At 40.3% G+C, this 27734-nt stretch overlaps 2 protein-coding genes across 8 annotated transcripts in view; both read right to left on the minus strand.

Annotated features, from left to right (window-relative positions):
• Positions 1-95: 95 nt before the first annotated feature.
• Positions 96-17965, minus strand: ORC2 (origin recognition complex subunit 2). 3 transcript variants are annotated; one of them, XM_027461897.3, is made up of 17 exons: positions 17632-17965; positions 16661-16804; positions 16290-16376; positions 15711-15800; positions 14929-14960; positions 13646-13703; positions 12590-12771; positions 11871-11969; positions 10154-10263; positions 7391-7523; positions 6881-6977; positions 5051-5197; positions 4282-4453; positions 3897-3958; positions 2987-3105; positions 1352-1470; positions 96-930 (listed from the first exon to the last, which is right to left on the minus strand). In XM_027461897.3, exons 1-17 carry the CDS (start codon positions 17720-17722, stop codon positions 891-893), a joined length of 1782 nt encoding a protein of 593 aa, XP_027317698.1. In that variant the 5' UTR covers positions 17723-17965; the 3' UTR covers positions 96-890. The 3 variants fall into 3 exon arrangements, with proteins under 3 accessions (XP_027317698.1, XP_005014598.2, XP_027317699.1); XM_005014541.6 differs by lacking the exons at positions 96-930; positions 17632-17965 and adding an exon at positions 17250-17567 and having other exon boundaries at positions 969-1470; XM_027461898.3 differs by lacking the exon at positions 96-930 and having other exon boundaries at positions 1327-2336; positions 17632-17962.
• Positions 17966-18185: 220 nt separating this feature from the next.
• HYCC2 (hyccin PI4KA lipid kinase complex subunit 2) overlaps positions 18186-27734 on the minus strand; it is a 60565-nt gene continuing 51016 nt past the window's right edge. For all 5 annotated transcript variants that reach the window (XM_072041376.1, XM_072041372.1, XM_072041374.1 and 2 more), the window contains one exon: positions 18186-26134. In XM_072041376.1, coding sequence (XP_071897477.1) covers positions 25530-26134 — 605 coding nt within the window. In that variant the 3' untranslated portion in view covers positions 18186-25529. The remainder of the gene's footprint in view (positions 26135-27734) is intronic.

A 27734-nucleotide genomic window follows, 5' to 3' on the forward strand; every position in this document is an offset into this window, starting at 1 on the left:
CCTACTTCACCTAAAGAATATGTTACTTGTTCAGTCTTCTAAGGTATATAAAAAAAACAGTCATTCTTATCAATACCATGAAGACCTTTGAGTAAGCTGAGAGTCGAAGTGGAAAGAAATTCCTTCTTCCCCAAATAAAGGAGGGAACTGTACAACTGATCCCTCCAAATACAATAGTCCAGAATTGCTGCAGAAGACAAAAATGCCACCAGATCTATACCGAAGAGCCAGTATCCTTAGTATATGCACTGAATGCAAGAGGGAGAAAATCAATGCATAGGTGGAATAGTCATCCAGACAGTCTGAAATCAGGCTGAAATACTTTAACAAGAAAAACACAGGAATTAATTCACAGTAATTTTCTTTAGCTTTCATGCTTGCATCACAGTATCAGCCAAGAATTGATTCAAAGGTAGCCTCTTATAAGATATGTGGTGGTATTTCCTGCACTTGTTTTTGACTTGTATGGGCATCACTTGCATGATACTCCACCAAAACCGTTAACTAATAAATCAGAGCACTTGTTCATGAGCTCTGAAGCTAACTTACAGAGCTTGGGTAAGACACAACGCCTTGATCACAGTTTTAGTGGTTCTGATGGTAGCCTAAGCAGCAGCAGGCAGGATCTGATGTGTTTTGCTAAGTTTGGAATTGCAGCCTGTAAAACACAGGTGCACATAATACCAAAAGAGGATGTTAGTTGGAAAATGTTCTGTGGAAGGAAGGTGGAGAGTACTGCTAGCATGTACCAGTTTTCCCCCATCAGACTCTCCAGCAAAGTTAAATAGTTCCTACACTGAAGAATCTAATTGACAGTAGGATAAGTAGATATCCTGTGTTTTCCTATACAAACCAAACTCAGAATGTAAACCTCTGTCCTGTGGCTTCTGTCATGTGGCTTCTGTCAGTGAGGGATATACCAGGTAACACCTGGAACACAAGTAACAGTATTATTCCATGTGATGCTTTGGTTCTTTTCTAATGCTATATACCGGCATTAAAAAGCAGGCAAACTGTTGTAATTTTGATACCTTAAAAGACCATAAAATACTTTTGCTAATTAGTTTGAGGTCTTCTGCATGCTGCATGAGGATCTGCACAGATATTTGACATGATAATGAAAACCAGGCTTTCGCATAACTGCCAGAAAAATCTCTATCTTCCTATAACATAAAAACATTTGTGGAAGACGAGACAAACTAATGAAAAATAATAAAGTACTTTATTTGGTTGATATGTACTATTACAACATTGAGCTGTAACACAGCTACCAAGTATTAGACATAATGAGTCCCTGAAGTCTGGCTGGCAGACTACAGTTGAAGAAACTATAGGGCTTACTCCCACATACCTGAGAAACACAATGAAGAAAAGCTGCAAAACTTCAGCATTCTCCCAACCTCTAAGGGCTACTAAGATGGAGAGCTTGTAAGTGGCATTTAAGGCCTCCTCTAGGATCAATGGACACTCCTGGTGTAAAAAATACATATATACAATCAAGCTTTTTAAAAATAAACAAGCTTCACAGCCTCTTCACATTCCTGGATTGCAAGTTGGAAAGCAGATGAAAGAAGCTGGATTTTCTCAACCTCACCAAGAGGCAACGGCTTGAGTCCATCGCAGTTTTGATCACCTAAATCCACTTATAAAAGAATTCTAGCTTGGGAAAATCCTTCAGTTCTATTGCCAGAATTTAATAAGTTACCCACAGTAACCATGTCCTGCTCATATTCTCTTCCTTGTGCAGTCAAGGCAGGTCTCTTAGCATTATAAATCTTTACTTCTTTATACACTGGAAGCCGGTCTTGTCTAATTGGTAAAGGAGTACCAGAAAGCACTCAGTTGAGAAAAATTGCATCACAAATACAAACTAAAGCTCTGACCATCTGGTGGTTTGCACTTCCCACGTGAACTCCTCCAACCAAACCCTCATGTCTAGTGAGGTAATGAGCAGAAGGCACAGAGTTAGTTTTCCTAACTGTATGGTTGCCTGCACAGACACAAAGGTATCATCTGAGCTAAGAGACAAAGCAGACAAATCTAACTTCAGAGCAAGAAATACCTTGCTTACAGAAGTCGTCATTCCAAACTACCTGAAGTAGCTGAACAAGAAGCACTGTTCATTACAATTATTACATTTCAGTAAGTAGTCCAGCAGTTTTGGGGTTGGAAAGAGAGATCTGAGTATAGGCCCCTCTCCAGCAGCCCTTGAGAGCAATTGCCGTAGATGTTTTGGGAACAGACAGACGTTATACATCTTCATCCTCTTTCTCTAAGAAGTCGGTCAAGGTACTGTCATCTACAGGAATTAATAAGTACTCCACACCATCAGCTCCCTGAGAACAGACATGCAACACACATTCTGTTAGCACCAGTGCACAGTGCAATGCAAGCCACTAGATAGCACTGCTATGCTGATATGTACTTGCAGCTGGGGTGAGAGCTGGCCAGCATTCACAACAACTACATTTCTAAAACCAGGAATATTTCCCTAGAGCAACACTGGAAATGTACAAACATCGAGAAAACTCAAAGCTTCTGGTGGGCTGTGCTGTTCTGTCACTACATAGCTCCTCAACCTTTGCTCCCACATGTAGCACTGCTATACTGCCTCATTATTAGGGCTAGCCTGTACTCTTCAAACATGCAAATATAGGTAACTGTGAAGCAAACTGGCAGCCTCCAGAATCCATCACTTCTCAAGGTCTTCAGGAAGTTGAGTTCCACAAAGACCTGTAGGTTGCAGAGTAACCAAACCACAACACATTTTTACAGCCCCCTATCTACATGAAGGGTGTTCACAGAATGGAGACATGGAAAGAGCTGCAATTACACAATTTTAGCCTTTGCTAGTCCCCAGGTACTTCAAACAATACAGCCTCACTGTGAGCTGCAGACTTGTGTCTTAGGAATACTTCCAAGGAAGCAAGCAGTGTTTTGTTTAAGATAGCAGAATTCCCAGAATTATCTTCTTCCCCCAACTCACCCGTTTGGTCCGGATGAGCTTGTGGTCCCTGAATTCTGTCAACTGGGCCCTGAGTGTCAGGTCACTGTTTACAAGGAAAGCCTCCCGACACTGCTGGTAGAAGTCTTGGAAAGAGAGGCCTGGAAATAGAAAAGGGTAAGAATGAGAAACTGAAGTGGTAAGTTTGTCCCATGTTTCCAGGTCTAACGATACATGTTATCTCCACCTACAAACATTGCTTTGGCTTACACCACAATGGCTACAGCACCATCATCACTTTAAGTACACAACAAAGCTAATATTTCAGTAATCAACAGAAAAATTTGATTTAACATTCCAGTCACCCTGTCTGCCTAACAGAATTTTAACAGTACCTTAAATGCACTTTTCAGCATGGTGTACCTTTGAGTTTCAAACCCTACTATCTTACTTCTGTCTTTCTGAACAATTAACATACTGCTCATATCCTCTGCAGCATCTGTTAGAGATAGTGACAGCATATTCCACATATATCCTAGAAAGCAGGTACACATTAGAGGCCATCCAGGAGCAGCATAGGAACCGAATATTCTCTTTTCCCCTAGTTTAATAGGTATTAGTATTGTGCAAATTCATTTTTTTCCTTGATTTTTTTTTTTAACTCCAGTCTTCCCTGATCCTTTCCTGTCTCAAATAATGTCTAAACTTGAAAAGTAGACAACAGTAAAAGGAGATCCTTAGGATCCAGCCACTCTATTGATTTCCTCTTAGAGTAAGATTCAGCACCACTAGAAAGATAGTCTATGCCACTAAGACTCACAGAACCAACAGTTACAGCTCTTCTGTTGTTGATAATGTAACCTGCATATCCAAAGCCAGTGCCACTGTGACTGAGCTTGCAACACCACCGCTCCACTCCAAACAAACAAATGAGGAAATAGTCTGTATGTACCTGGGTAAGATGGGTTGTCCTTGTTCTCCAGCTGGTACTGGGCAAGCAGTCTGAATATCCCCCTAAGTGAAAGGAGATGGGGAAGAAAATAGGAAAAAAAAAAAAAAAAAAGCAAATATTTTATTTCCCTCATGACCAGGACTTGGTGCATGCATCTAGTCACTTAGTCACTGGGTAAAGCTTGCTATCTAAACTGTTAATTTAAAGTAAACGATCACATGGAAACCAGGTCCCATCATTTTAATCTTGAAATATGCTGTCAGAAAACTGGGTTGCCTCCTGCTAGGTGTATACATGTATGTAACAGCTAACACAGAAAACCAGAGTAACCTACTACAGACTGGATCCTCAGTAGGTGCTGTTGTGAAGTGTAACAGTGCCTTACCTGGCATTCAGTGTGAGACTGCGCAGGACATGCGTTAGGGAACTCAAAGCCAAAGATCCCGATTGCTGTACTAACAGTGAATTTTCATAAGATGTTTCTTCCATGTAAGGACTAAACGTGGTTGTCTCATACCAAAGCCAATTGTAAAGGCTTTGCTTTGCTTGATCCCACACTAGACAGAGAGGAAAGAAAAAGCAGACAGAATTAGCAGGTTTAGCTTTTCTCAGGCATTAAATAAGCAATATTAAAATGTACTGAGATCTACTACAATATTTGAGAAAATAATGCATGCTTATGAAATTTGTAGTACATGCACCCAGATAGTCACAGTTCAGGCAAGACAATTCTCTGCAACAGAACATTTGCATACATTCCCTTTTCATACCAGCTTCATGGATATGCTGTAAATCATTCCAGAATCAGCATTGTGCAAAGAATTTCTGGCTGATAAAATTGTTTAGATGCAGTGACAGCCATAACATTCAATCTCCATTTCAGTAAGTCCCTAAGTCAAAGGGTGCCAGAAGCCTGGAGTCTTTTTCTTATACACATACATATATAGACTGGTAGTTTTCAGTATCTTTATACAGCTTTGCTTCAACAAGGCCACAGTCCCAATCAGGGCTTCTAGCTGCTACAACCATACATACATCACCAGGTCAATTTTGCACATCAAGAGTAATACATGAGCATATGAAAAACACTCAGCAGCCCCTAAGTAGAATACAGATTCTTCTCTTTTTGCTACATCAGGCCCAAGGGGACTCACTGAGAGGAGCATTGATGTGATCAATAGAGGCAATGAGGTAAACACTAGGCAGAGAGGACAGCTGTGCAAGGATCTGCTGGCTTCTTTCTCCTCTCAACATCTGGCTGTCCAGGTTATGAATAAGGACATAGAGCTCCAAAGATGAATCTGTAAGGTCACAAAAAAAAAAAAGCAGAGAACCAGTCAAAGAAACTGCACACAAAGTGGTTTCCCATTCCCAGTGCAGCCTAGGACAAATATGTTCCACCACACTTCACATTCACCACTCCATTATCAAATAACTTTCCTTGTACAGCTTACATTGATCGCTGTCCCACACTTGGTGTTTCTGAGCAGCTGAGAGGCTTTCTCTCAATTCACTGTATTGCAGTTCTCATCACAGCTACTATTCTTTCTGAATCTAAAGTTTTTAATCTTAAAAAACTTTCTACTTGCTCACTGCCCTTCCAGGAGTCACCTATGGTTTTCAGTGATTCATTATTTTTTTCAGTTTTGAGTGATACCTGTGATTCAGGGTTGTTCAAACATGCGTTAGGAGGGAAGTCTAAGCACAGTTTGTTCAGCTGCTTTTAAGTTGTATGACTAGGATCCTTAAGCCCTTCTTCAAACAATGAAAACACATCTTCTATTCAGGATTGGATACAAAGCCTACTGAATTCATTAGAATTCTTTCCCACTGAGCCCTCAAAGAAAGTTACAAAGACTGAGCTTGGATAATACAAACAGTAGATTCCCAACTTAGCTTGTTGCTGCTGTAGTCATCCCTAAGGAACAACTGTTTCCTGAGTCCCGAAATAATTATGGAAGAGTAGCTAGTTTTTGTGCAAATGAATACATACTTGGCTGTCACTGGAAACCAGAAGTTCCTCAGACTCCCTGTCAGATCAGCTATAGTGTAGTACATGAAACCGATTTATGTAGCATCAAAAGGGTACTACCATTAATCAGTCTTTTTCGCTCAGTCCCACCAAAAACACTAAGATAGGGATGGAGAAAACATTTAAACACCACCAAATCCCTGTACAATTAAGATTACATGGCAATTTTCCATGTAGACATAAGCAATACAACCTAAAACCAAAGAATTATCAAGAATTATCAAGCACTCAGTGTGGCAGTGCCCTTTACCTTGGCTTTTTGAAACAATTTTAACCTGCTTGTTTGATGTTGCTGTCCTTTATTTCATCTTAACATCCATACATGCATATATTAAGCTTACATGACGAATGCACTAAACCATGTACATTTAAGCGTTAATCCAGCCTATAATGAAATTTATGGAAAGGCACGCCCCCCAGGGGATTATTTTTCCAAAGGGCTCATGGGACTTGGTATCCATCAGCGGCTGTCATTCCAACTCTTTGTTCTGTTCATCTCAGCAAGGTTTGTATCAGGTCCTCAAGCAGCCACTCAGAACCATGTTCCCGCATATAACTGGAATTTACCCATCCTGTCTTCCACCAGGGAACGCGTGGCTACAGAAACACTGTATGAGTAGAGCGCAAAGGCATCATACTAAATGCAAGAAACACAAGCATTTCAGCTTGCTGAAGGGCTGAGTAGCCTCTGACTTGCCAGAATGCTCACGTCCTCCTCCTCCTTTTTCCACAGAACTTAGTGTGTTAAACACTGAGAAAGATAAGAGATTGGGATCATGTGCACATGATTCTGGTGCACGTTTTCAGAAGTAGCATAAACTTCAAGACTAGAAAACACTAGCTACAGTAGACTAGAACTGTAATAGCATATATGAAAACTGTGAGCATGGAAAGGCACCCCTAACAGTAAGCAAACTCTACTGTTTTTATGTACAAAAATCAGTCATTTTACCTTCTTTAAACCTTTTAATGATGAATTCAAGTTGGTCAAGGGGGCTGCGAAAGGTCCCTATATGGTCCAGTACCTCTTCTGTGATGGAAGTGAGAATCTGAAACAGAAAATAGAGTCACCACTGCCCCTTCTGAAGGGCTCTGGCACTGAAGAACCTGGTGCAGAATATCTGAAAATTAGCCCTTTACTGTCATGATAGGGATACTCTGATTTTTACCATAAAATTCCCCAGTCAATGTAAGCCTAAAATTGCTACTCTTTTTTCAAAACAGTGACATTAAATAATATTTCAGACAGATGAATATATTACTGATGAGAATCACAGCAATTCCTTCAAAAATGCATGGGCTCATTTCTTTAAAATCTTAAAAAAGAGGAACTGCTCTTCATTCAAGAGTCTATTGCTATAAAATGCAAGCAGCTCTCCTTAACGTTTTACATTGAAAGATTTTAAAGGTGTCTGTAATGCAGGATGATTAGTTAAACATACGAGCTTTTTCTCACACTTACAGATCTCACAGTGATGCTAGGGAAGTATCCGTTAACTACAAGGTGAACGGTGTCCTGGAGCATAGAGATGCGAAACTTCTCTAACAAATTATGCTTTGAGCCCAGTCCATAAAGCACAATGTTGAAACCCAAGCTGCAGGGAAGTGAGTAAATAGACTGAATCAAAAAAAAAAAAAGTAAAAGTCCATTTTTAGGTTTATACATTCACATTGTCATTAAGCAAAATGATTGACTGCAATCTTGCCTCTATAATTCTCACATTTTTAAGGAATTCGTCAACTCCAGGCTTACCTTCAGCTCACAGTTGACACATAAGGTTATCTGCAAGATATCCAAAATGCAGCATGTTCATCCTAGTTAAAGGAGTGTTTTAGCAGACTAGAGGACCACAGATTTAGCAAAACATCTATGGAAGAAAATGGTACTGTCCAAGAGTATGAGACTAGAACTGCATCTTCAAACTAATGACAACTAACAAACATTCACATTTACTCCCTCACCATATGATTATATTAAATGTTTACTAGGGGTCAGTCACTACAAGGAAAAAAAAAAAAAAAGCCTGCAAGGTGATTTTCTACTATTATCCACAGGCACAGTTTTACTGCAAAATCTGTTTATTCTCATATCCCTTCCTTATCCTGATTGTTACATAGAAAAAGCATAAAAAGAACATGTTAGGAATTCACAAATCTTTACTTGGTTTTGAGGAGCAGGAAAAACATCATATTCACTAGAACTAAGTGTCAGGTTGCTCAAAAAGCACTGGACAAAGGTAAGGTGTTGAACAACTGTCACTGATTTCAATATTGTGTATGGATTTGTTCCTTTTAACCAGCCACATACAACTCTAAGCATTTTTCCAGGTCACTGAGTCACAGAGAACTCCTCCTCCAGCAAGTCTCCAACTTTCAAGGCTTTTCATTTGCTCTGTCACTTCCCGTTGAACACGAATTCTCTTATAATCCACTCCCTTGCAAAGGGCTTTCTCCTCATGAGCATCTGCTCCTGCCTCAGTGCTTCATTTCAGAGTTGGTGGCTTGTCTTCTCTAAAGCACTTCAGAGTCTCACAGTTCTCTGTACTTCCCCATTTAATTTCTTGCTTACTCTTTTCTCCTTTCCTCCAAGATACATGCAAACCCAGATAAAATTAATGCTAACCTTTTCAACAGCATTAAGGTTTCTTCTTACCTAGACCATTAGGTACTATAGAAACTCAGAGTTTACTGCTACACCACTGAGGATAGCCACATACTGAAGAAACTGACAGTGGGCTACTCAGTACCAACTATACTGTTGAAAGCATAATCAGCTGTTCAGAAATGCCACATTTCTCATCTTTCATGTTCCTTATTTGTAAATGCCCTCTATCTTGGTTTAGAGGAACAAACTAGTGAGATAGAATGTAACTTCATCTCATCAAAATGATGAAATCTGCATCAGAAGAAGCATGGCCAGCAGGTTGAGGGAGGTGATTCTCCTCCTCTACTCTCATAAGACTGAACCTGGAGGGCTGTGTTCAGCTCTGGGGCCTCCAGAAAAGAAAGACATGGACCTGTTGCAGTGAGTCCACAGGAGGGTCATGAGGATGATCAAAGGGCTGGAGCACCTCTCCTGTTTATGAAGACAGAGAGACCATAGAGAAAAGAATGCACTGGGGACACCTTATAGTGGCCTTCCAGTACTTAAAGGGGACCTACAAGAAAGATGGAGAAGAGACTCTTGTCCTGATTTCAGTTAGGACAGAGTTAATTTTCTTCCTAGTAGCTGGTAGAATGCTATGTTTTGGCTTAGGATGATAAGAGTGCTGATAACACCCCGATGTTTTAATTGTTTTAGAGCAGTGCTTACACCAAGCCAAGGACGTCTCAGCTTCTTGCTCTGTCCTGCCAACGAGCAAGCTGGGGGTGCAGCAGGAGCTGGGAGGGGACAGACCCAGGACAGCTGACCCAAACTAGCCAAAGGGGAATTCCATACCATCTGGGGTCATGCTAAACAATATATAGGGGTGGCTAGCCGGGGGAGGAGGGCCGGACTGCTCGGGGTTAGGCTGGGCATCGGTCAGCGGGTGGTGAGCAACTGCATTGTGCATCACTTGTTTGTGTACATTATTATTAGTAGTACTATAATCATCATTATTGTTATTATTATTTTCCTGTCTTAATAAACTGTCTTTATCTCAACTCACGGGCTTCACTTTTCCATGTCTCTCCCCCATCCCAGAGAGGGAGGGAGGAGGGTGAGCGAATGGCTGTGTGGTGTTTAGCTGCCGGCCGGGTTAAACCACAACAACTCTTCATCAGGGAGAACAGCACTAGTACAAAGGGTAATGGTTTTAAACTAAAAGAGGGTACATTTAAATTAGACATTAGGAAGAAATACTATGAGGGTGGGGAGGCACTGAAACAGAGAAGCTGTGGATCTCCCATCCCTGAAAGCATGGGAGACCAGGCTGGATGGGGCTTGAACAAGCGGGTCTAGCAGGAGGTGTCCCTGTACGTGGCAGGGGGGTTAGAACCAGAAGATCTTTAAAGTCCCTTCCAACTCAAACCATTCTGTGATTCACTTCAGTTCAAGAAGTTAGTCAGATATGATTTGGTCTTCAAAAAATTTTGTGCAAAATAGTGTCACCTGATTTTAAATTAGAGCAATCAAAGCAAAAAAAAATCCTTATCTCATCCCCAGGATGTTATTGATATGAGGGTAAGTTTATGGCAATGCCTATTTGCTAGGTCTCCTCAGCGGTTCTCACTGGATACTTACTGTAATTGCAACATCCACTTGGAAAACAGGGACTCATATTGCTGGTTTAGCTCTTCAATTTCAGCAGCATAGGCAAGGGGAGACTTTTCCAGAAGGTCATGCAGTGTTTGCTGCATTGAGAAAGAGGTAAGATGACAGTAATACAAAGCTGAGAAAAATAGGACATATGCCTGGAGTCCTTACAAATGCCCCTCTAGTACATGTATGTTTTCTAGCTAGAGGTTAGAAGGGTTTTCACCAATGGTGCACTCAACTCATGTTTCTCCATGTACACCCCCTTCGAGGATTCTAAAAACAGCTTTGCTACTGGAGAAACAAAGCAGAGAGTAAATGACCTTAGTATGGGAAATGGCAGCCAGACAAGAACTAGCCAGACTAGAACTGACATCTGTGCCACTACTGCACCATGTTTATCTCCTCCTGCTGAGTATGGGAACACCACTATGGAAATAACGGACATGCTTAGAACTTAAAACAGCATCAAGCATGGTACTAGGAAGATACCAACACCATAACTAAGTTCACAGGAGCAAGGACCCCAATCAACATGTTAGCAATGACTCATGTTTGTGTTTGTAACAGAATGCTCATAAACATAATCATAGAAAAGCAAAATACAAAACAAATACAGCAAAGGAAGAAAACCATAACTGTAGAGAAAGTGTTATTTCAAAATATCAAGAATCTAAGGATTAATTCAGCTGTAAAGATGCACTGGGATGTTGGTGTTTAAACAGCACAGTAGCATGACATGTGACGTCAGATCTACAATAGCCTCCCTTTCTATTCAATTTTACTAGCTTTGCTTTTCACTCCCCTGCAATAGAAGACAACCTACTCTGGAAAGAGCAAAAAGGCAGCCGCAGTATACCAGACAAACATAAAGCACTGAGAGACAGAACTGCTAAACCTTCACCTTCTTTGGTGCCAGCAGAGATTTAATACTGAAAGCCTTGATTTTAGTCTAAAGCTGTTATGAAAGAACTTGTTAAAAATCCAGATGTTTCTCTGGGTAGCAATTCTAGACAACACTAGGCATCAGGCAATTTGCATATATGCCATCTTTTAAAACCCAGATGGGTGCATGGAGACAGAAGAGCAATTTGCATGTTTTACATGCTTCCCTGGTTCCTGTCTGTGCATACGAGTCTCTCTAAGATACAATTGCTTACATCAAACTGGCTGTAGAAGTGGCATATGGAAAAATGTAGGTGACAACATTTAAAGCTGTCCCAATCCTGTACAGGGTTCAACCCAGTAATGCACAGATAAAAAGGGCTCTCTCCATCTCTTCTACACATAATCAAGATCACTTATAAATCCCCACAGCATTTCATTGACAAAACATTCGTTTGATGATAATTTTTAGTGTAGGTCCCTACAACTCTGCTTTTCCCTCTTCTCCTCCCCCCAAATCAAATATTAACCTGTTCTCATAACTGCAGCATTCAACTTTCTCCCTGCATTTTCCCTGCTGTCTCAGGTCCCAACAACTGGGTAATAGCCCACTGTCACTGTCCCTGCTCAGAGCAGGAAGGCATAAGGGAGACACAATGCTTGAAACGCTACCTAACCCCTGCATAAATCAGTATTACCACCAAGAACATCATCAGCAGAGATAAAGTGAAAATAGCAACATCAATCAATTTTGATGGGAGAGATCTTTACCCAATAAATCAAAAGCTCTGTGAGTTGTGCAATTCACTCTGAAGCATACCTGATTCAATCTTCTCTTCCGTAACTTCTGCAGTGTTCGATCTGAAGTGAGCACTTTGGAAGTACTGTGAGCTTCAAAGTATTCCTCCACCAGGTTGCTCTAAGAATGTACAGCAAGAATCAGCCACACCTCTGCTAACAAGTTACCCCTCTCCCTTTGTACCCCCAAACACGTCTGAAGATGGTCAGCGTGAGACACAGAGCAAGGATGAACAGAAATCCAGAAGACATTTGTAAACACGGTTTCTACAGCAGCATTCTGCCAAAGCTAAGCATTCAAATGGTTCTTTACCAGAGATAAAAAGAGAGAAGATATTCAGAGGGAGCAGAACACAGCAATAATATGGGGGGGGATCCCTGGTGCTGGAGGGAAATAAGATGACAAAGCTGAATACTAAGCCAGAAAGTAAAGTGTGATACTTTTGGTGCTACAGGAGTCAATTTCTTCATCATTTCTTAAGTCTCCTGTTTCACAGACATCTTAGAACATCTCATTCTGTAGCTGCTGAGAATACAGACTGGATTAGCCCATAGGCTCACATGATGCCCATCTAACAGGGATGGAAATCATTTGCTCAGAAATGCAGCAAAAGCCAACCCAGCTGGTTTAATTTGAAATAAATCTAGCAGTTCTTCCCTAGGTGCAGTCACTGACAGCCTATTGTTAATAAACATCCCTTCACTCTTGCTGGCTCAGGGGTACATTTTCTGCACACTCACCATCTTGTCCTTTTTTTTGGTTACTTTTTTTCTGGAAGGAGGTGTAGATGCAACCTTAGCTTTTGCTGGTGTCTTTAGACTTGATAAAACAGTGCTGACTTCTTTCTGGCTTTCTTCATCGTCCTCCTCCTCTGAGCAGGAAGCAGAATATTCACTTTCACTTTCTAAGCAAGCATCTGGAGCTGAAGGATAAATGTAAGGTTAAAAGTTACCAATTAATTCTTACACAGAACACATTTTGCACCATTTATCTCTCACATACATTCTCTAGGTGTTTTTCAAGCATATGATTCCTAAATGTTTTTCATAGAAAAGTAACATCAATGCTTACAAGGACTACAAACACACAGACATTTCATTCCGTTTTCAATGCAGATATTGTTTAGTAAAGCTCTACAAAGAAATATAATTCTACCCTAAAAACTGAATAAAAGTAGATAATGTATTTCCCCATTTTTCTTAGGGCCTCCATATCAGTTTTCCCAAATGCCAACCATGCAAGCTGGGTATCTTCTGGTTCACACCCTGTAAGAAAGGTGTTGATTCAACAAGGTGTTCGATTCAACAATGTTGATCGAAGAAAACAGAATCTGTCTGTCATGGTCTTTCAAGACAAGAATAAAATGAACACAAAATGTCACACACTGAGCTCTCCTCTGCACTCATTCTGAGCGCATATAGCCAGCCAGTTATTAAAAATAATTTGCCACAAATGTCCCAGCCATCAACAAAAAGTTTTATGTTCAAGCAATTATACCAAACTGAAGTGTCAGCACAGGAAAGATTACTCAAAACTTTTCCTCTTCTGATCATGTCTCTGAAACTCAGCAACTAGGTGCTTTTAAATCCTCCACCCCATTCCTACGTAGCAAACTTCTGTATGGAAAAGGTCTGCATGGGCTTCCCTGGGGATGTTTCTATACACTATACAGGATGAATCAGGCTGTTTCAATCAGTCCACTGCTACAGGCAGAAGACCATAAGCAGGTGAAGCACTCTCCTCTGAACACAGGGCTTTGCTGACCATAGGTGCCGACTACAGAAGTTTATTTTTACCTGCTAGCCTTTTGCGGAGTCTGTAAGGTGTGGTAGACATAAAATCATTCTTTTTACCCTGTAACAACAGCAAAAAAGGGCATTAGAAGAAGTCGCATATACCTCCCCAAAAGAGCCCTTTGCTAAGCAAAGCATAGAATCAGGTTTCATTTCCAAGCTATTACAGCCCACAAGAAACTGGGAGAGCAGAGGCAGTAAGTCCATAGAGTTCTTACCTTGCCATTCACAGTTAGAGAGAGGTAGGATCAGGATGCAAAAAGGGCTTAATTCTTTCAACTAACGTCCTGAGGTGGAACATAGAAAACTGAAATCTCCAGCCAAGATGCTAACTTTGGCCCCTTCAGAAGAGTCAGACTGAAGAAAGGATGAATTGGAAATGCTTCTGCTCCCCTGAGCAGTCATCTTCCACATCACAATGTCTATGCAGGGTCATTTTGAAGCCCACCATAAAAACTCCCACTCAGAATATTAAACCGAAAAGGAGTACAGGAAATGGAATCTGAGCTGGCCAAGGTCACCAAGTTGTGGTGGCATGTCTTCCTTAGACATGTACAAAGCACACGCCTGACAAAGACACCAGATCAAGTTTGCAATAATCCAGTCAAAGTGGATGTGGTATCATCAAGGAGTGAATATGGCATCCCAAAACAACATCTCTTATGGGCATCTCCCATCTGGGAACCTTACAAAGGAAAAGCTCTGCACACATTTATAGAACAATGCTATGATGTTTTAGAAAAACAGCTGTTTCACAGCACTCTCTCTATAACCACAGCTGACAGGTGTAGACTGTATGTGTATGTAGCATCACAAAAGCAGACATAAACTGTCAAGATATCTCCCCGATATCACAATGTGTGTGTTTGTTTCTTTTTAAAATAAACCAATGATAATTTAAGAAACTGAAGAGCATTACAGTTCTTGAATTCTTGTTCTAACAGCACTGCTATCCTTATGATTAGGGTTGTTCCTTCCTTTAATGAGAAATGGAAAGCTACGAGTTTAACTGCATATTAAGAGATTGTTTAATATCCTCATTTGTGTAATGCACAGAAATAATCTCTACCCATACTAATTAAGTTGTTAAACCCAGTGATCTGCACGCTGACTCTAAATCCCATAGTCTTGATTAATGGTAGTTCTGGTTCTCACTTGCATTAGCAGAAATGGAGACACACCTATAATAATGTGGGTGAGGTTTTTCAAGATCCTTACTTTCCAGAACTATAGTAACTGGCTAGTTCAAGTACTAAAGTGAATTAAAAAAATAAATCATCACTTACCTTCTGCTGAACTTTGTTTGAACTTGAATGTTCTGCAGGACAAGAAACAGCATAACAGAATACTGCATATTTTCAACAGCAGCACAAGATGCTTCATTAGAAAAATAGGCATCCACTATTCAAAGGTACACTGCACCAGAGTATCAGCTCCCTGAGTGGTATGGGGGAAGCTCTTAGTTCCCCACAGGTAAATGATGAGATATCAAAGTCAGTCAATATTATTTTCACAGAAGGCAGCTTTTAATTCTGGTCACAGTTCTGGGAGGCCCTCAGCAGGAGCAGGTTGATAAAAATGTTCCCACCCAAGCACATCAGACTCCATTTCTGAGTACAAAGTAACGTGTTCTTGCCAATCTCGGTCCACACTGACTTCTTGCACCTTTACTTCTCCCTACAACATTAGGTGCTTGAAAACTAAATCATAAATTGCGAAGTTACATGTGAACACACATGCAATCCCACCCACAACCCATTTGGCACTCAACATACCAGCTCAGCTCAAAACTCAAGTGCAAGCATCTGTGTTGAACACGGAGGAAATCGTTAAGTGTGACAGCAACAGATGAGAGAGAAGTTACTGTTTCATCTGTACCAGCAGGACAGAACATAAGGCACAACAGCCAGGTGAACAAGATGCCATGCAAATTCAGCCTACAAATTTAAACTGCCCAGAATTCTCAAGCATGACAGAATCTGGGGCTCGAGCATCTGCTTTACCACACAAAGATGAACATAACACCTATTCACTCAGCTTCAGTTTCCCAAAGCATCACAGAACTTACTGCTGCTTTGAGGGGTTTTGGTTTTCTTCTCAGGGCACTCAGAGTGATCAGATGCAACACTCTGTCCTGGCGTCTGGGCTAATTCAGAGGCTGTAGGGCATGGAGGGGAAAGAAGTTTCACATGTCAGGTACAAAACTTCTTCTTAGCCCACAGTTAGCCTAGCAAACACAGACATTTACGTAGGAAAAATCCCCTTCCACACCAAAACTAATATTACTATTTTTTTTTTTTATTAAACTCTTTGCTATGCATCAAGTTATTCTCATACATCCTTCTAAGATACACACATAAAATGCCTGCCATCCTTTGGCATGTACATACAAATACTTCTCCCAGCATTAAGAAACTTCTACTTTCTCTTATGCATTTATTCATTATATGTATCTCTTATCCCCACCATGCCTTTGCTTTGCCCTAGTGCTAAACTTTTGTTTCTGAGGAAGACTGATTCAGAGTCAGATAAAAGCCACAGTAATAGTACAAATATATCTTTTTAGTGAACAGAAGAGTCGGATCATGTTCACAGGGGTACTCAAAAAGACCACCAGCCAGGACAAGAAGGAAAGAGGAAAACATACCCAGCTCTGCCATTTTGTTGGAGCGTTTGGGAGTTTGGAATGAGTAAACTTCACTACCACCTACACTTGAGCCATTTTCCATCAAATCTGAAAACAGAAATATTACTTGTAAGCACTTTAAAAGCACTGGTACATTTCCAACCCTAGAGAGGTGGAATACAATACCAATACAATACCATGGTCAATACCACTGCAGGTGTTACAAACACCGTTAAAAAAACATCCTAGAAATCATTATCTTCTCCTCTACTCGTTACCACAAGCGTATCTAGAACTAAGAGCCTTCAAGAACAATTTCATAAGCATTGTACAGGTTAACACTAAAAGTATCTCCTGAAGTAATAGCTGTGTTAAGTTTTCCCAGCCAATACCTTGAGCACATATGCCTAGAGCAGCAACATAGTCCTTCTCTTCCAGGAACTCTTGAGCTTCATCATCTGAGAGAGTATCGAGCTTCTTCACAAATCTCTTCACATTGACTGTCAGTGGAGTTTTGTCTTTTCGTACTTTAATACCTAGAATTGTTATAAAAGCTTTTACTTTCTATGATTTCAATTGCAGTAGTATGCAGCTACCGCCTTAACAGACCAAGACACTGTTGTGCAAAGCACATGTAAAAACAAAGAAGAAAAGATTTCCTGTTAAAAGACGAGATGGTCTGTGCCATGGAGGTCAGCTGACCCTAAAGCAATTAGGGTCACCTTTACCACAAAAGCTAGACATTGAAGTCAGTTGTGAGGACGTGATCCCCATTTCAACATACGCCTGCTTCCACAGATTGGGAGAAATGGCAGGGACACGCACAGCAGCAGTTCCAAATGCCACGTGAAGAAGGTGACATTTAGCATCCCCTCTCTTCCACAGAAAAATGGAGCAAGTCTAAAAGACCAAGCCTGCACACCGCCAGTATGCTCACAGAGGAATTTCGGCTGAGATACCTCTGGACACTGTCTGCCTGACCTTGCTCAAAACACGAGCAACGGCAGCGTTGGCTCGGGGTGCTCCACGCCACGTGCAGGCAAGTTCTGACCATTTTGCAGACTGAGGCTCCGGCCTTCACAAGCAGTCAGAACTGCAGCCGCAGCCCCCCGTGGCGGCCGCCTCCCGTCCCGTTGAGGCGGTTCTCAGGGCGCGCTGAAGCTCGGCGGGGAGGGCAGCGAGCTGCACGGCGCTGTGGCGGCACCAGGGCTCCCCTCCAGCCGCGGGCGCAAACGGCGGAAGAGGCAGAGGGATGAGAAAGCGGAGGCGGTGGCGGGCCCCGTGCTGCCAAGCAGCCGGCCCAGGCCGCTCGCCCTCCCCGCACCCCCGCCCGCGGCGCGGCGCGGCGCCGGGCCGGCCGTACCTGCGTCGTCGGCGATGTGCCTCAGGACAGCCTCGTCGGGCACGAACTTGACTTCCAGGGCGGCGCCGCCCTTGCGCTCCGCCTGGCTCATGGCGGGCGCCCCGAGGCCACCCCCGGCCGCGGCCGCCCGGGCCTCACCGCCGCCCCCACGAGGGCCGGGGCGCTGCGACCCACGGGCTACCCACCGGCCCTGAGGCGGCGGAGGGGAGGCGGCAGCGCGTTCACGCGCCGCGCGGCCCCGAACCTGCCACCCTCCCCGAGGGCCGCCCCACCGCTCGGGGCCCCGCGCGGCGCTGACTGACGCGCGTCCCCGCCAACCCGCGGCCCCCTCCTCCCCACGCCCGCCTGCCAGCGGCGGGAGAGGGCAGCGGGCGGGACTTCCGCTGCCAGCCACGCGCGCGGGCGCCCGGGGTTGCCGTGGCGACGCGAAGCCGCCACCGGCCCCGCGGCCTTAGCGGCTCCCCCCCGCCCCCCGCCTCAGCTGACGTGCCCAACGCACACCCAAGTTACAAATAAATACGTAAATAAAAGTCAACCGGCACCCTACACAGCTCTGTTCAGAAACAGCACGATATTTATTTAACATCGTTATATATTTATATATATATAATTTTTTTCTGCATTGCAGATTGCGTCGAGTTTTATACATCTCTATTTACAATGATTTAAAATAATTATATTTCATCTCTGGCAGTTATTTACAGAGTCAATAGTAACTACATTTCACATTTCAACAACAGTCAACAGCATTAACCAGTTCAGTAAGACAGGTAAGATAATGGCTTACATGCACCAATAACATGATCTTTGATACGTGCCATCTTCAGGTCTAAGATGGAAGATTTTCCCTGGTCCCAGGTTAAAGAACATCATACCATCCAGCAGAGGTCGTGGTTACTAAAAACCTGTTTGGTTTAGTTCCTCACCAGTACTGCATCCTGAACACCTGGGATTCACACCAACACACAGGGCTACCCTGGTGAAGAGGGGCTCACGCTACCAATCCATGCCCTTTTGTCTAGCCTATTCGTCCACATTAAGTGGGCTACTTGCTGCTTATGCTCCTTCTACGACAGAGATAAGATCACAAAGTAGTAAGAATCCTCAGAAACCTTAGTTCAGAGAAACAAACCTGGCATGACAGAATAAGTAAGAAAATTATCTTTTAACCCTTGCAGAATGTTTCTTTTTGCTAGTAAAATTGACAGCATATCCTGTGTTCTTACAAGGACAATACAGAGCAAAAAGATTATTTGTAGAATAGAAGAATTACAAATTTAAAAAATGCAGCATGGGGTACCTAGATTTAGTTTTATAGCCAATAAAAGCCACTGTAGTAAATCTAAAATGTATTAAGAGTATCTGATTTAATTATTAAAAATCTTTATTAGCTTTTTCCTGGAATCATTGATATGGAAAAAAAAGTTAGATGACTCAATTCTTTTTAATCATGTGGTATTTCTTCATAAATAACCAGCTAGTAACATCCATCCCAGAAGTATGCACCTTCTGCAAGTAAACAGTAAAAAAAAAAAAGTCGTTTCAAAGTAATCGTTGAACACTGGCACACAAAAAACACAGAGACGCACCCCAGCACTAGCGATCTATTAATACTTTGAGAAGTAGTTTATCTTGAGTGATTGCTAACACATCTACTGTATACCTCATAAAGTTTCTAATATTTGTTTTTTTCATAAACTAACAGCATGAAAGTTCTAGCACAATAGGAACCATTTAAACAGAAAGAACAGTGTCAACAGCCAGTATTTCTGTCATTCCTAAGTCCTACTTATTTTTAGAACAATTTTTCTTTGAAAAGGTTGCTTCAACCACACTAATTCGTCTGTTTTGCGATCAGTTCTGGGAAGGACGAGGACTCAAACACACAGGACAGGATCCACTACCAACCTAAAAGAAAGGTTCATTCCATAACAAAGCACTACATGGTCACTTTACTAGAAAGTAATCACAAACAAGTCAGAAATCTTCCCTGATCACTTTTCTAAAATAAATAAATAATAATAATACAAAACCTCTGTGAAATCTATACCACAATTTAACGGGTAATTAATCATCTTTTCAGGAGTCAAAATTTGAAGTAAATTAATTATCAAAATGCAAAGACACTCTGCTCTAAATTGCTTACATGTTACTGACTATAAAACACTGGGCACTCACAAACAAGTAGTTGTTTAATACAACTTGATTTAATCACTTTGCCCATCATGCACAAGCTAAAACGTAGGCTAAGGTTTTACTGTACATGTGTTGTCACTAGCAGCTCCTGACAGGAATAGCTTAGTAATCCTTTATGATAGAACAGATAATTTATGGACCCATTTTTGAATTCATTTGGTCCCTCAAATGTTAGGTTTTGTAAAATCTGATGACCACAGTAAAAATAATAATAATAATCATCATGTGTTTTTGTACCCTAAAGAAAATAAATGAAATAACAAAAGCAGAAATTATTGTATTTTTCTACATTAAATCTCCAATAAAGTCATATAACATGGGACAGATTTTTACTAAACCCATTCCTGGCAGCTGTGTGGTACCTTAGACTTCTATAGCTTGCTTCTGAACTTCTAACATATTAGATGACAGCAGGCCTTGACACTTCCCAAACTTAAGAGAAAAGTTTACCTGAAATGGCTACCTGCTATGTTTTGAAAGTTTGTTCCAAGACTTATTTTAAAATAAAATGTTGTAACAACTAAGTGGAAATCATCATACATATCAGTCTTGCAAAGCCCATTTACTACTTTCTTTCATAAACTATTAATGAACCAAGTTGCTCACAGCTCTCCACTGTTTTCCATCACTGTATAAGGGACAGGTGAGTATTTTAGCTCTTCAGCTGCAAATTTGACAGACTGATGTATGCATTCATTAACACAACACTCATGCTGGTATCTGTTCCTCTAAATCATCTACAAAAAAGCTTTCCATAGTTAAATTTACTCAACTGACAGTGGGACAACAAATTAATATTAGTTCAAAAAAGTTAGAGAAATTTCTCTTAATTTAATAAAAAAAAAAAAAAAGAGAAATTAAGGCGCACATACTAGAAATAAACAGCATTTAAAATACTGGAAAAAATATAAAATGTTGAACATTTTGATATCAAACAAGAACAAAATACAAGTTCATTCAGATCAGCCCTCTGCTTACGATGCTTGGAAAGGAATAAAGTTTTGTAACTTCGTCATCCTAAACAAGACATTAAAAAAAAAAGCCATGTTTACCATTCCAACACAAACTATTCCAATGATGTTACAATGAGATGTAGCTAATGGTTTTAAGTGCTACATTAAGCATGCCAAGGTAGCAATATTTTTGGCAATGACAGAATTGCAGAATTTAAGGATGAGACTATCAGATTTACAAACATCAGAAACATCTTTTGGTTCACTATGCAGCACACCCGTTCTATTCAAGCATGTTCAATTATGGTTTTCCACACCTCCTCCACGATTATGAGTATAGTATCAAGTTTGTAGTGCTTGATTTTTAGAATTCTATTCAAGAAGTTATACTTGGTTCCTACTTGCTCTTAAAGTTAATTTAAATTTGTAAACCAAGCCAAACAAAAATTTCTGCTTTGTGAGCAAAAATAAAACACCCAAACACTTAAAGAGATGGTTATTAGTTCATGATAAAATAGCAAAAGTTTAAACTCTTCGGTTAAAATACAGTCATGGCATAAAATAGTCTACTCCAAAACTAATTTCTGAATATGTTATACATTAAATGTTTAGGAAAAGCTCCCTGGAGCTATAGTTTTCCAGGAACACTAATAATGTTCATTAAAGAAGTAAAACAAACCACATACTATCTGGAGACAGAAAGGGGCAAGAGTTGGGGCCACCTTACTACTGAGCAGCTTTACCACCATTAAGGTGCAGGTTTCCCCCTTAATCTGGAAAAATATGTTCATATTTACATACAATATAGACACAGTTGAGGCAATTGATTGTCAATACGTGACAGATGTATGTACCTACCCACGCACAAGTAAACCTCACATGGTGAGAAAAAAAACAGTCCCTGTAAACTCCAGTATTCATAAGTAGTGCAAATAAATACATTGTCAGAAAACATTTTTTTTTCCTCACTCTTTTGCTGTCAAAACATGAATTTAATTATGTTAAAGCTAGCAGGAGTACGTTGGAAATTTTAGATTTAAGTAATTGAGACCAACACACTTGCAAGCTACAAGTACTACATCTAATGCTTACTGGCTGCAACAACGTTCAGCATTACAGAATGAAGCAGGCTGTTAAAATTTTTCTCAAATTCACATCAGAAAGGGTGTTCAAAGAAATCTGCACTTAAAACAGACAGTCACATAAAAAGTCTCCAAATCAAAAGAACAAGAAAGCCATTTAAAACTTCATCTTGCAACATTCATTGTTATAGGCATTTTTCCCTCACCGTTTTGCTGCCTGCAGGATGAAAACAAAAAGAGGCTCAACATTCAACCAAAAGCAGCTCAAAATAAACTCCTGAAAAGGCTAATCAATGGGGTTGAGTGCGCAATCCCAACATTTTATATTTTCTTATTAAGCCCAAGAAAAATGAGTGGCAAAATGGCAGCATAATATGGTAAAAACTTTATCAAGGGATAATTAGTTTTTCCCTACTAACACATGTATATACATCTACATATAACCCTCGGACTTCCTCACTTAAGAATTAGAAGTATGTGCACATGCACAGAGGAAAAAAGTAGTGTTCTGCTTTTTGACCTTTTTGTATAATGCTGCAGCTGCGATGAAATGGTGCAGAAATCTAAATCTACTGTCTCACATTGAGTACCAAATGTTCTAAAACAAGACAACTGAGTGAATTCAGGATAAAGATGTTTAAGTCTAGATATTTGTCACAGGTATCAGAACGTTTGAACATGTTTTGTACTTTGTTTAGTATTTAACACATTATCATAAAGAACACGTAATTCTCTCAGCCTAGACATTTCTATTACTTCCAGAATACTTTCAAGTGTACTGGGCATCACTGTAAAAAAGTTTCATTACAATCTTGACACACTTGGTATAGTTTGAGCCATGTAGAAACGTTAAAGATAAATGTGATAAACAGCACTGGAAAAGCCTGTTATTTCACCTGTTTTGTAGATGTAAGTGATGACTCATTTTGTAAGACAGATGTTGACCAGCACATGTCTGAAGAACGACAAAAGCTCCCACAAATGAAACACTGCACTCAAATGGTAATTTTGATTAGCTATGGATGTTGCACAGAGCAAAAACTATATATAGTTTTTAATAGGAATAAATTTGAACTCTTTTTAAAGCTTTGTGCAGGTAGGAATATATATACACAGGAAGAAAACAAAATACAAAGCATTTAACTATAACAAAAGGCACATCATCAAAACAAGAACTGCAAAAATATTTTAAATTATAATTTGACTAAAGATTTAACTACAAATGTATATATGTACATTTGACTTCCCCATCTGGAGTCAGTGGGGTGTCTCTCTTTCCTGAAATAGTTTAATTTTGTTGGACCCCACCCATAAGGGTATAAAAAAATGTTTTGTGAAATTTGACCCAATTTAAGTGTCCTAAAATGTCTTTGGGAATGTTTATAACGGTAAAATGAGAAACTAGAGAACCTTGCTAATGAGCAATCCCATTTTTTAAAGGCAAAGGCATAATAAAGTGTAGTAATTCTTCAGAAAATAGCTGATAATCCTAACCTTTTATTTCCCAAAGATTTACGCTAATCATTTGGTCCTTATAAATTTAGCATGATGGTCACTACAAAACAAATTTACACTTTCAGGAAACAAACTAGCAAGTGAATTTCTGCACTACCATGACCTGCCAATTGTCTCCACCAGCAAAACTTGACAAAATAAATTAAGCAGAGTCAAATCATGCATAGCTTTTGACATTCTTACAGAAAATCCCTCATAATTTAATCTCACCTTTACCTTAGTTCTATCTCTGGTGGCCTTTAAAAATTAAGTTCAATTTTGAAATAGTAAGGCTTTCTTTCTGATGATTCTATTTATTCTAACTAAATTTCTGCATTAGTCCAGCTGCCATTTAATTTACTTCTTTATGAATGTGGAGTTCTTAAGACTAGACTGCCAAAGTGAATTGTCAATGCACAAAAACATGTCAAATATTTAAATTAATTTTAATGTAAAATTGAAAAAAAAGAGTTCCATCTGAAAGAGGCTCAAAAGCAAAAAAGAAAAAAATACCAGCAACGTTACACCACGTTATTGTCCTGAATTTCTGTCTATCTGTCATTCAAAGATAACCTGCTATTTTTAACAGCTTATGTTTATTCTTCACAGTGACAGTGAAACCAAAGTGCCCATGTGAAGATCGTAACTCTTTTCTGTACGTTTAAATTTGTAAACTTCCAAGATACCATACATTACTTAAGAATACAGGATGAACTTTCCCCTTTGCTCTCTAGCAATCTAGAGAGGGAGAGGATGACAAACATTTTCCTATGTAATCAGAAATGTGCTTCCAAACAGTGTTCCGTAGCATAAGTACCAGCCAGTGCCCACTGTACACCAGTCATATACATTCAAGGCTTGGCTCAATGGCATGAGTTTTGCATTTTCTAGAGAATGGGCCTATCCACTAAAATAACAATTTAAAAAAACTAACAGATTAGATATACCAAGGCAATGAAGTGTGATCCTTCTGGAAAAAAGGACTATCAGTACCCCTTTGTGCAAACGGTGTTTTTAGAAAAGCATTTCACATTAAAGCTTCAGTATTTCTAGCAAACTATTGTCTCTATCCCTGAGACAGCCCCTTAAGAAGATGGTCTGTCTGGACTGCAAGATTCTTAAAGTGACTCCATGATTGAATTTGGGGACACTGAGAAAGTAGCTGAGTGAGTTGGGGATGTCTAACATCCATGACACCATAGAAAGCAGCCTGAGAAATACTCTTTACCCGAATACACCTTTCATCTTAGTGATCACCACCTCACAAGAAAAACAACAATAACAAGAACACCAATAACAAAAATGGAGCAAAGCCAGCCATTAGCTCCTGGGAAAGTAGTGTCTCCCTCCCATTTACAAACCAAATTGCTTTAACAGCATGGTCTTGTCTAGATTTTAGTCTACATACAGAATGACCCTGTGTCCTGGAAGGGAAGACATGTAACATTATATATGGCTACAACGCCATTAGAAGTGCATTGTAACCTACATTATCTACTTACAATCCTCTCTCTGAGGGAAAACAACTTGTTAATACGCACGTCTCAGTTGCTGAACATCAAAAGCTTCTGGGATGAGAAACTGGGGGCAGGCAAGAAAAATCTACCCTCATTTTAATGAAAAAGTGCTGTAGGCAGCCAGGAGCAGCAATGATGATCCCCTCCCCAGAATTGATTGCACAAACTCAGAGAGGTCCAAAGTCACATCAGAATCTCTGAGGCACTCCTGGTTCTGAGAAAGAAAAGTCATGATCCAGTAGTCTTTGCAGTACTGTAGACCAAGAAAACAAACCCGTTTCTATTTCTTAACAGAGCCAAAGCATCATCTCATAGGGATCACATTCACCATTTCCGCCGGTGTCTCCAGTCTCACAGTGTTGAAATGGGACTGATCAGCCTACGATGGATTGCACGTCACCCAAGGAGAAAGGAAGGCATGGAAATAGGCATACAGTACATTATATACTGCTTCACAACCATCTTTACAAGGGGGGGAAAATAAAGGTGAGGGAAGAATTATTGCTGTTTCAGTAATACAGTATGATAGCTAGACCAAATCAAACAAGATCACAACAGTATTTTCACACTGCAGGATGATGGTTCTTGTTTTGCCTAAGGATGAACTTGCCTGGGGATTTAGGGGAAAGAGGGAGTCCTAATGAAGGGAGATAAAGTTACACCTGGGATATCAGCTGCATATTGAAACTTGGAGATCGAGACTGCTTGGTTAAGGGAGCTCCTGGGGGGAGAAGATCTTTACCTTCCCCAGCTTGGCCTAGTCGGTCCTCCTGTAGGCTGATAGTTGAAAACCGATTGGTGTTGCCAGCAGCTAGATTGGTAACACCTTCTGTACCAACTCCAACACTGGAGCCTATTTGACTGCCATTGACGTAGTCAAATGATTTACTGGAGGAAGCACTGGCGGTCCTGATCAGGCTCAAACTGTTGGCTTTTGGCACCACCTGCCCAGCAGGCAGGCTGAGGTGTTTCTTAGTAGGTGTCATCTCAATTATATCTGCACCAAGGTCAGTGGATTGGTGTATGTACTGCTTCCGAGCTACTGAATCTCGAGGGCTCTCATTAGATTTTGCTGCAGAACAGGTTTCTTTATCCTTAGAAGAACGTCCGCTTGCTGTTTTCCTTAAGCTGCCCTTCTGGGATACAGATGATTGAGGTTTGGTCCCAACCGGCTGGCTGCTGAGGGAAGCTCCCGATGAAAATCCTTCATCAGCATCGTTAACGTTCACAGATTCTTCTCTTCCATTTACACCTTCAGCATCTATTAATAAAAAGGGAACAACCAAAAAACCCCAAACCAATCAGAACACATAGTAAGCATTCAGGTTACATGAATGCAGAGATGCGCACAATGTCAAAACAAACATCATTTGCTGATCCACCTGGTTTCCACTTCCTTAAAAAATCCTGATTCTCAGTATGTAATCTTCCTGCCATATAGCAAAATAAGAGAATCTGATGATAAAATAAGTACTTCTGGAGCTTCATTTGCCTTTTCTCTACATCATTTTCATCAGTCAAGAATATCTCCAAAAGTATATCTATAAACACAGAAGAAGAATTAGGCCCCATTTGGCTAATTTTAGTTCTGCCTGCAGGTACTGGTGCCAACACATTTGTTTGTTTGTTTTAAAAAAGAAAGTTATATGTATATATACCTATAGATATACATATATAAAGCCTTTCAGACTATTTTTATCCTAGTTTGAGGCTAGATCCAAGCATGTCCAGGAAATCTTCCTGTTTGTGCTGGGTAGGCTTTAGAATTAGGTTAATTCCTAGGCCTGCAACAACGCTCCAACAGAGACAGAAGACTTCTGTTGTGCATAGTTGGCACTTGAAATAATGTAACCATACTTTCTATTGGAGAGTAACCTAATTCCTAGTTCTCTCTCTCCCAGAGCTCAATAATCTCTGCACTTCCAGCAATCCTATCGAGGTCCTTCTATCACATTTGCTCTAATCTCAGATCAAGATTTTTAAGAGGAAAAAAAATCTTGTATTAATAGAAATTTAACTTGTGAAACACTTCAAGTTGTAAAAGAGGCTTTGTGCTTTAGAATGGGATTTTAAAGAAAAAAGACTGACAAGATTCTGTCTTAAACCTTTGTTTTCAGTCTGATAATTTGATTAATTATTAATTTGGGCTGTAAATGAAGACTTTGTTGTTGTTTGTTTGTTTGTTTTAAAAAATCTTAATTCCAGTCCTTTTTCTAAGCTCCAAATACTCAAAACGGGAGGTATTGTTTCAGTAGAAAACTGAGCAGCATTTAAGTTTCAAAACTGAAAATGGAGCTTGGGTTTGATACTTTGTTTCTTGTTTTATGGGGTAAAAGTAATGGCAAGGATCTCACAGATTCTAACATTTGAGTAGAACCTGGTCCATTCACACTGATTGCTAGCAGAGCGCTACAGAGCATTTTACATTATTGCAAACAGAACAGACATAAAGCCTTCAGTGTGTCTTCCTCTGTGCAGAAGGAATATGGGCTGATCCAACCTCACGTTTCTCAAGTGTAAAGGAAAAAGAAACCCACAACAAACAAGAAACAAAGGTTTTGTTATTCTTTTGGTTTTAAAACTATTTTTCTTTTTAGGAAGCTTTGCCTTGGAATTACCATTACTGTGTGTCAGTTTACAATGTTTAGCCTTCTCCAAATCAGATCATGCTCAGGCCTCTCTCACACCAATGCAATGTGAGATTATTCTGCAGTATTATACAGTTCTACTTGACTCAGCCTTTAAGAAGGTTCGTGTTACTACTGTCGTCCTTCCTCAGCAAAGCCCTTCACCTTAGAAAAAAAAAAAAAAAGCAGCATATTTTTAGGCTTTAACAGCCATTATTAAAGTGAAGAACACTT

This window comes from Anas platyrhynchos, chromosome 7 (genome assembly GCF_047663525.1).
Source record: "Anas platyrhynchos isolate ZD024472 breed Pekin duck chromosome 7, IASCAAS_PekinDuck_T2T, whole genome shotgun sequence".
Lineage (NCBI taxonomy): Eukaryota > Metazoa > Chordata > Aves > Anseriformes > Anatidae > Anas > Anas platyrhynchos.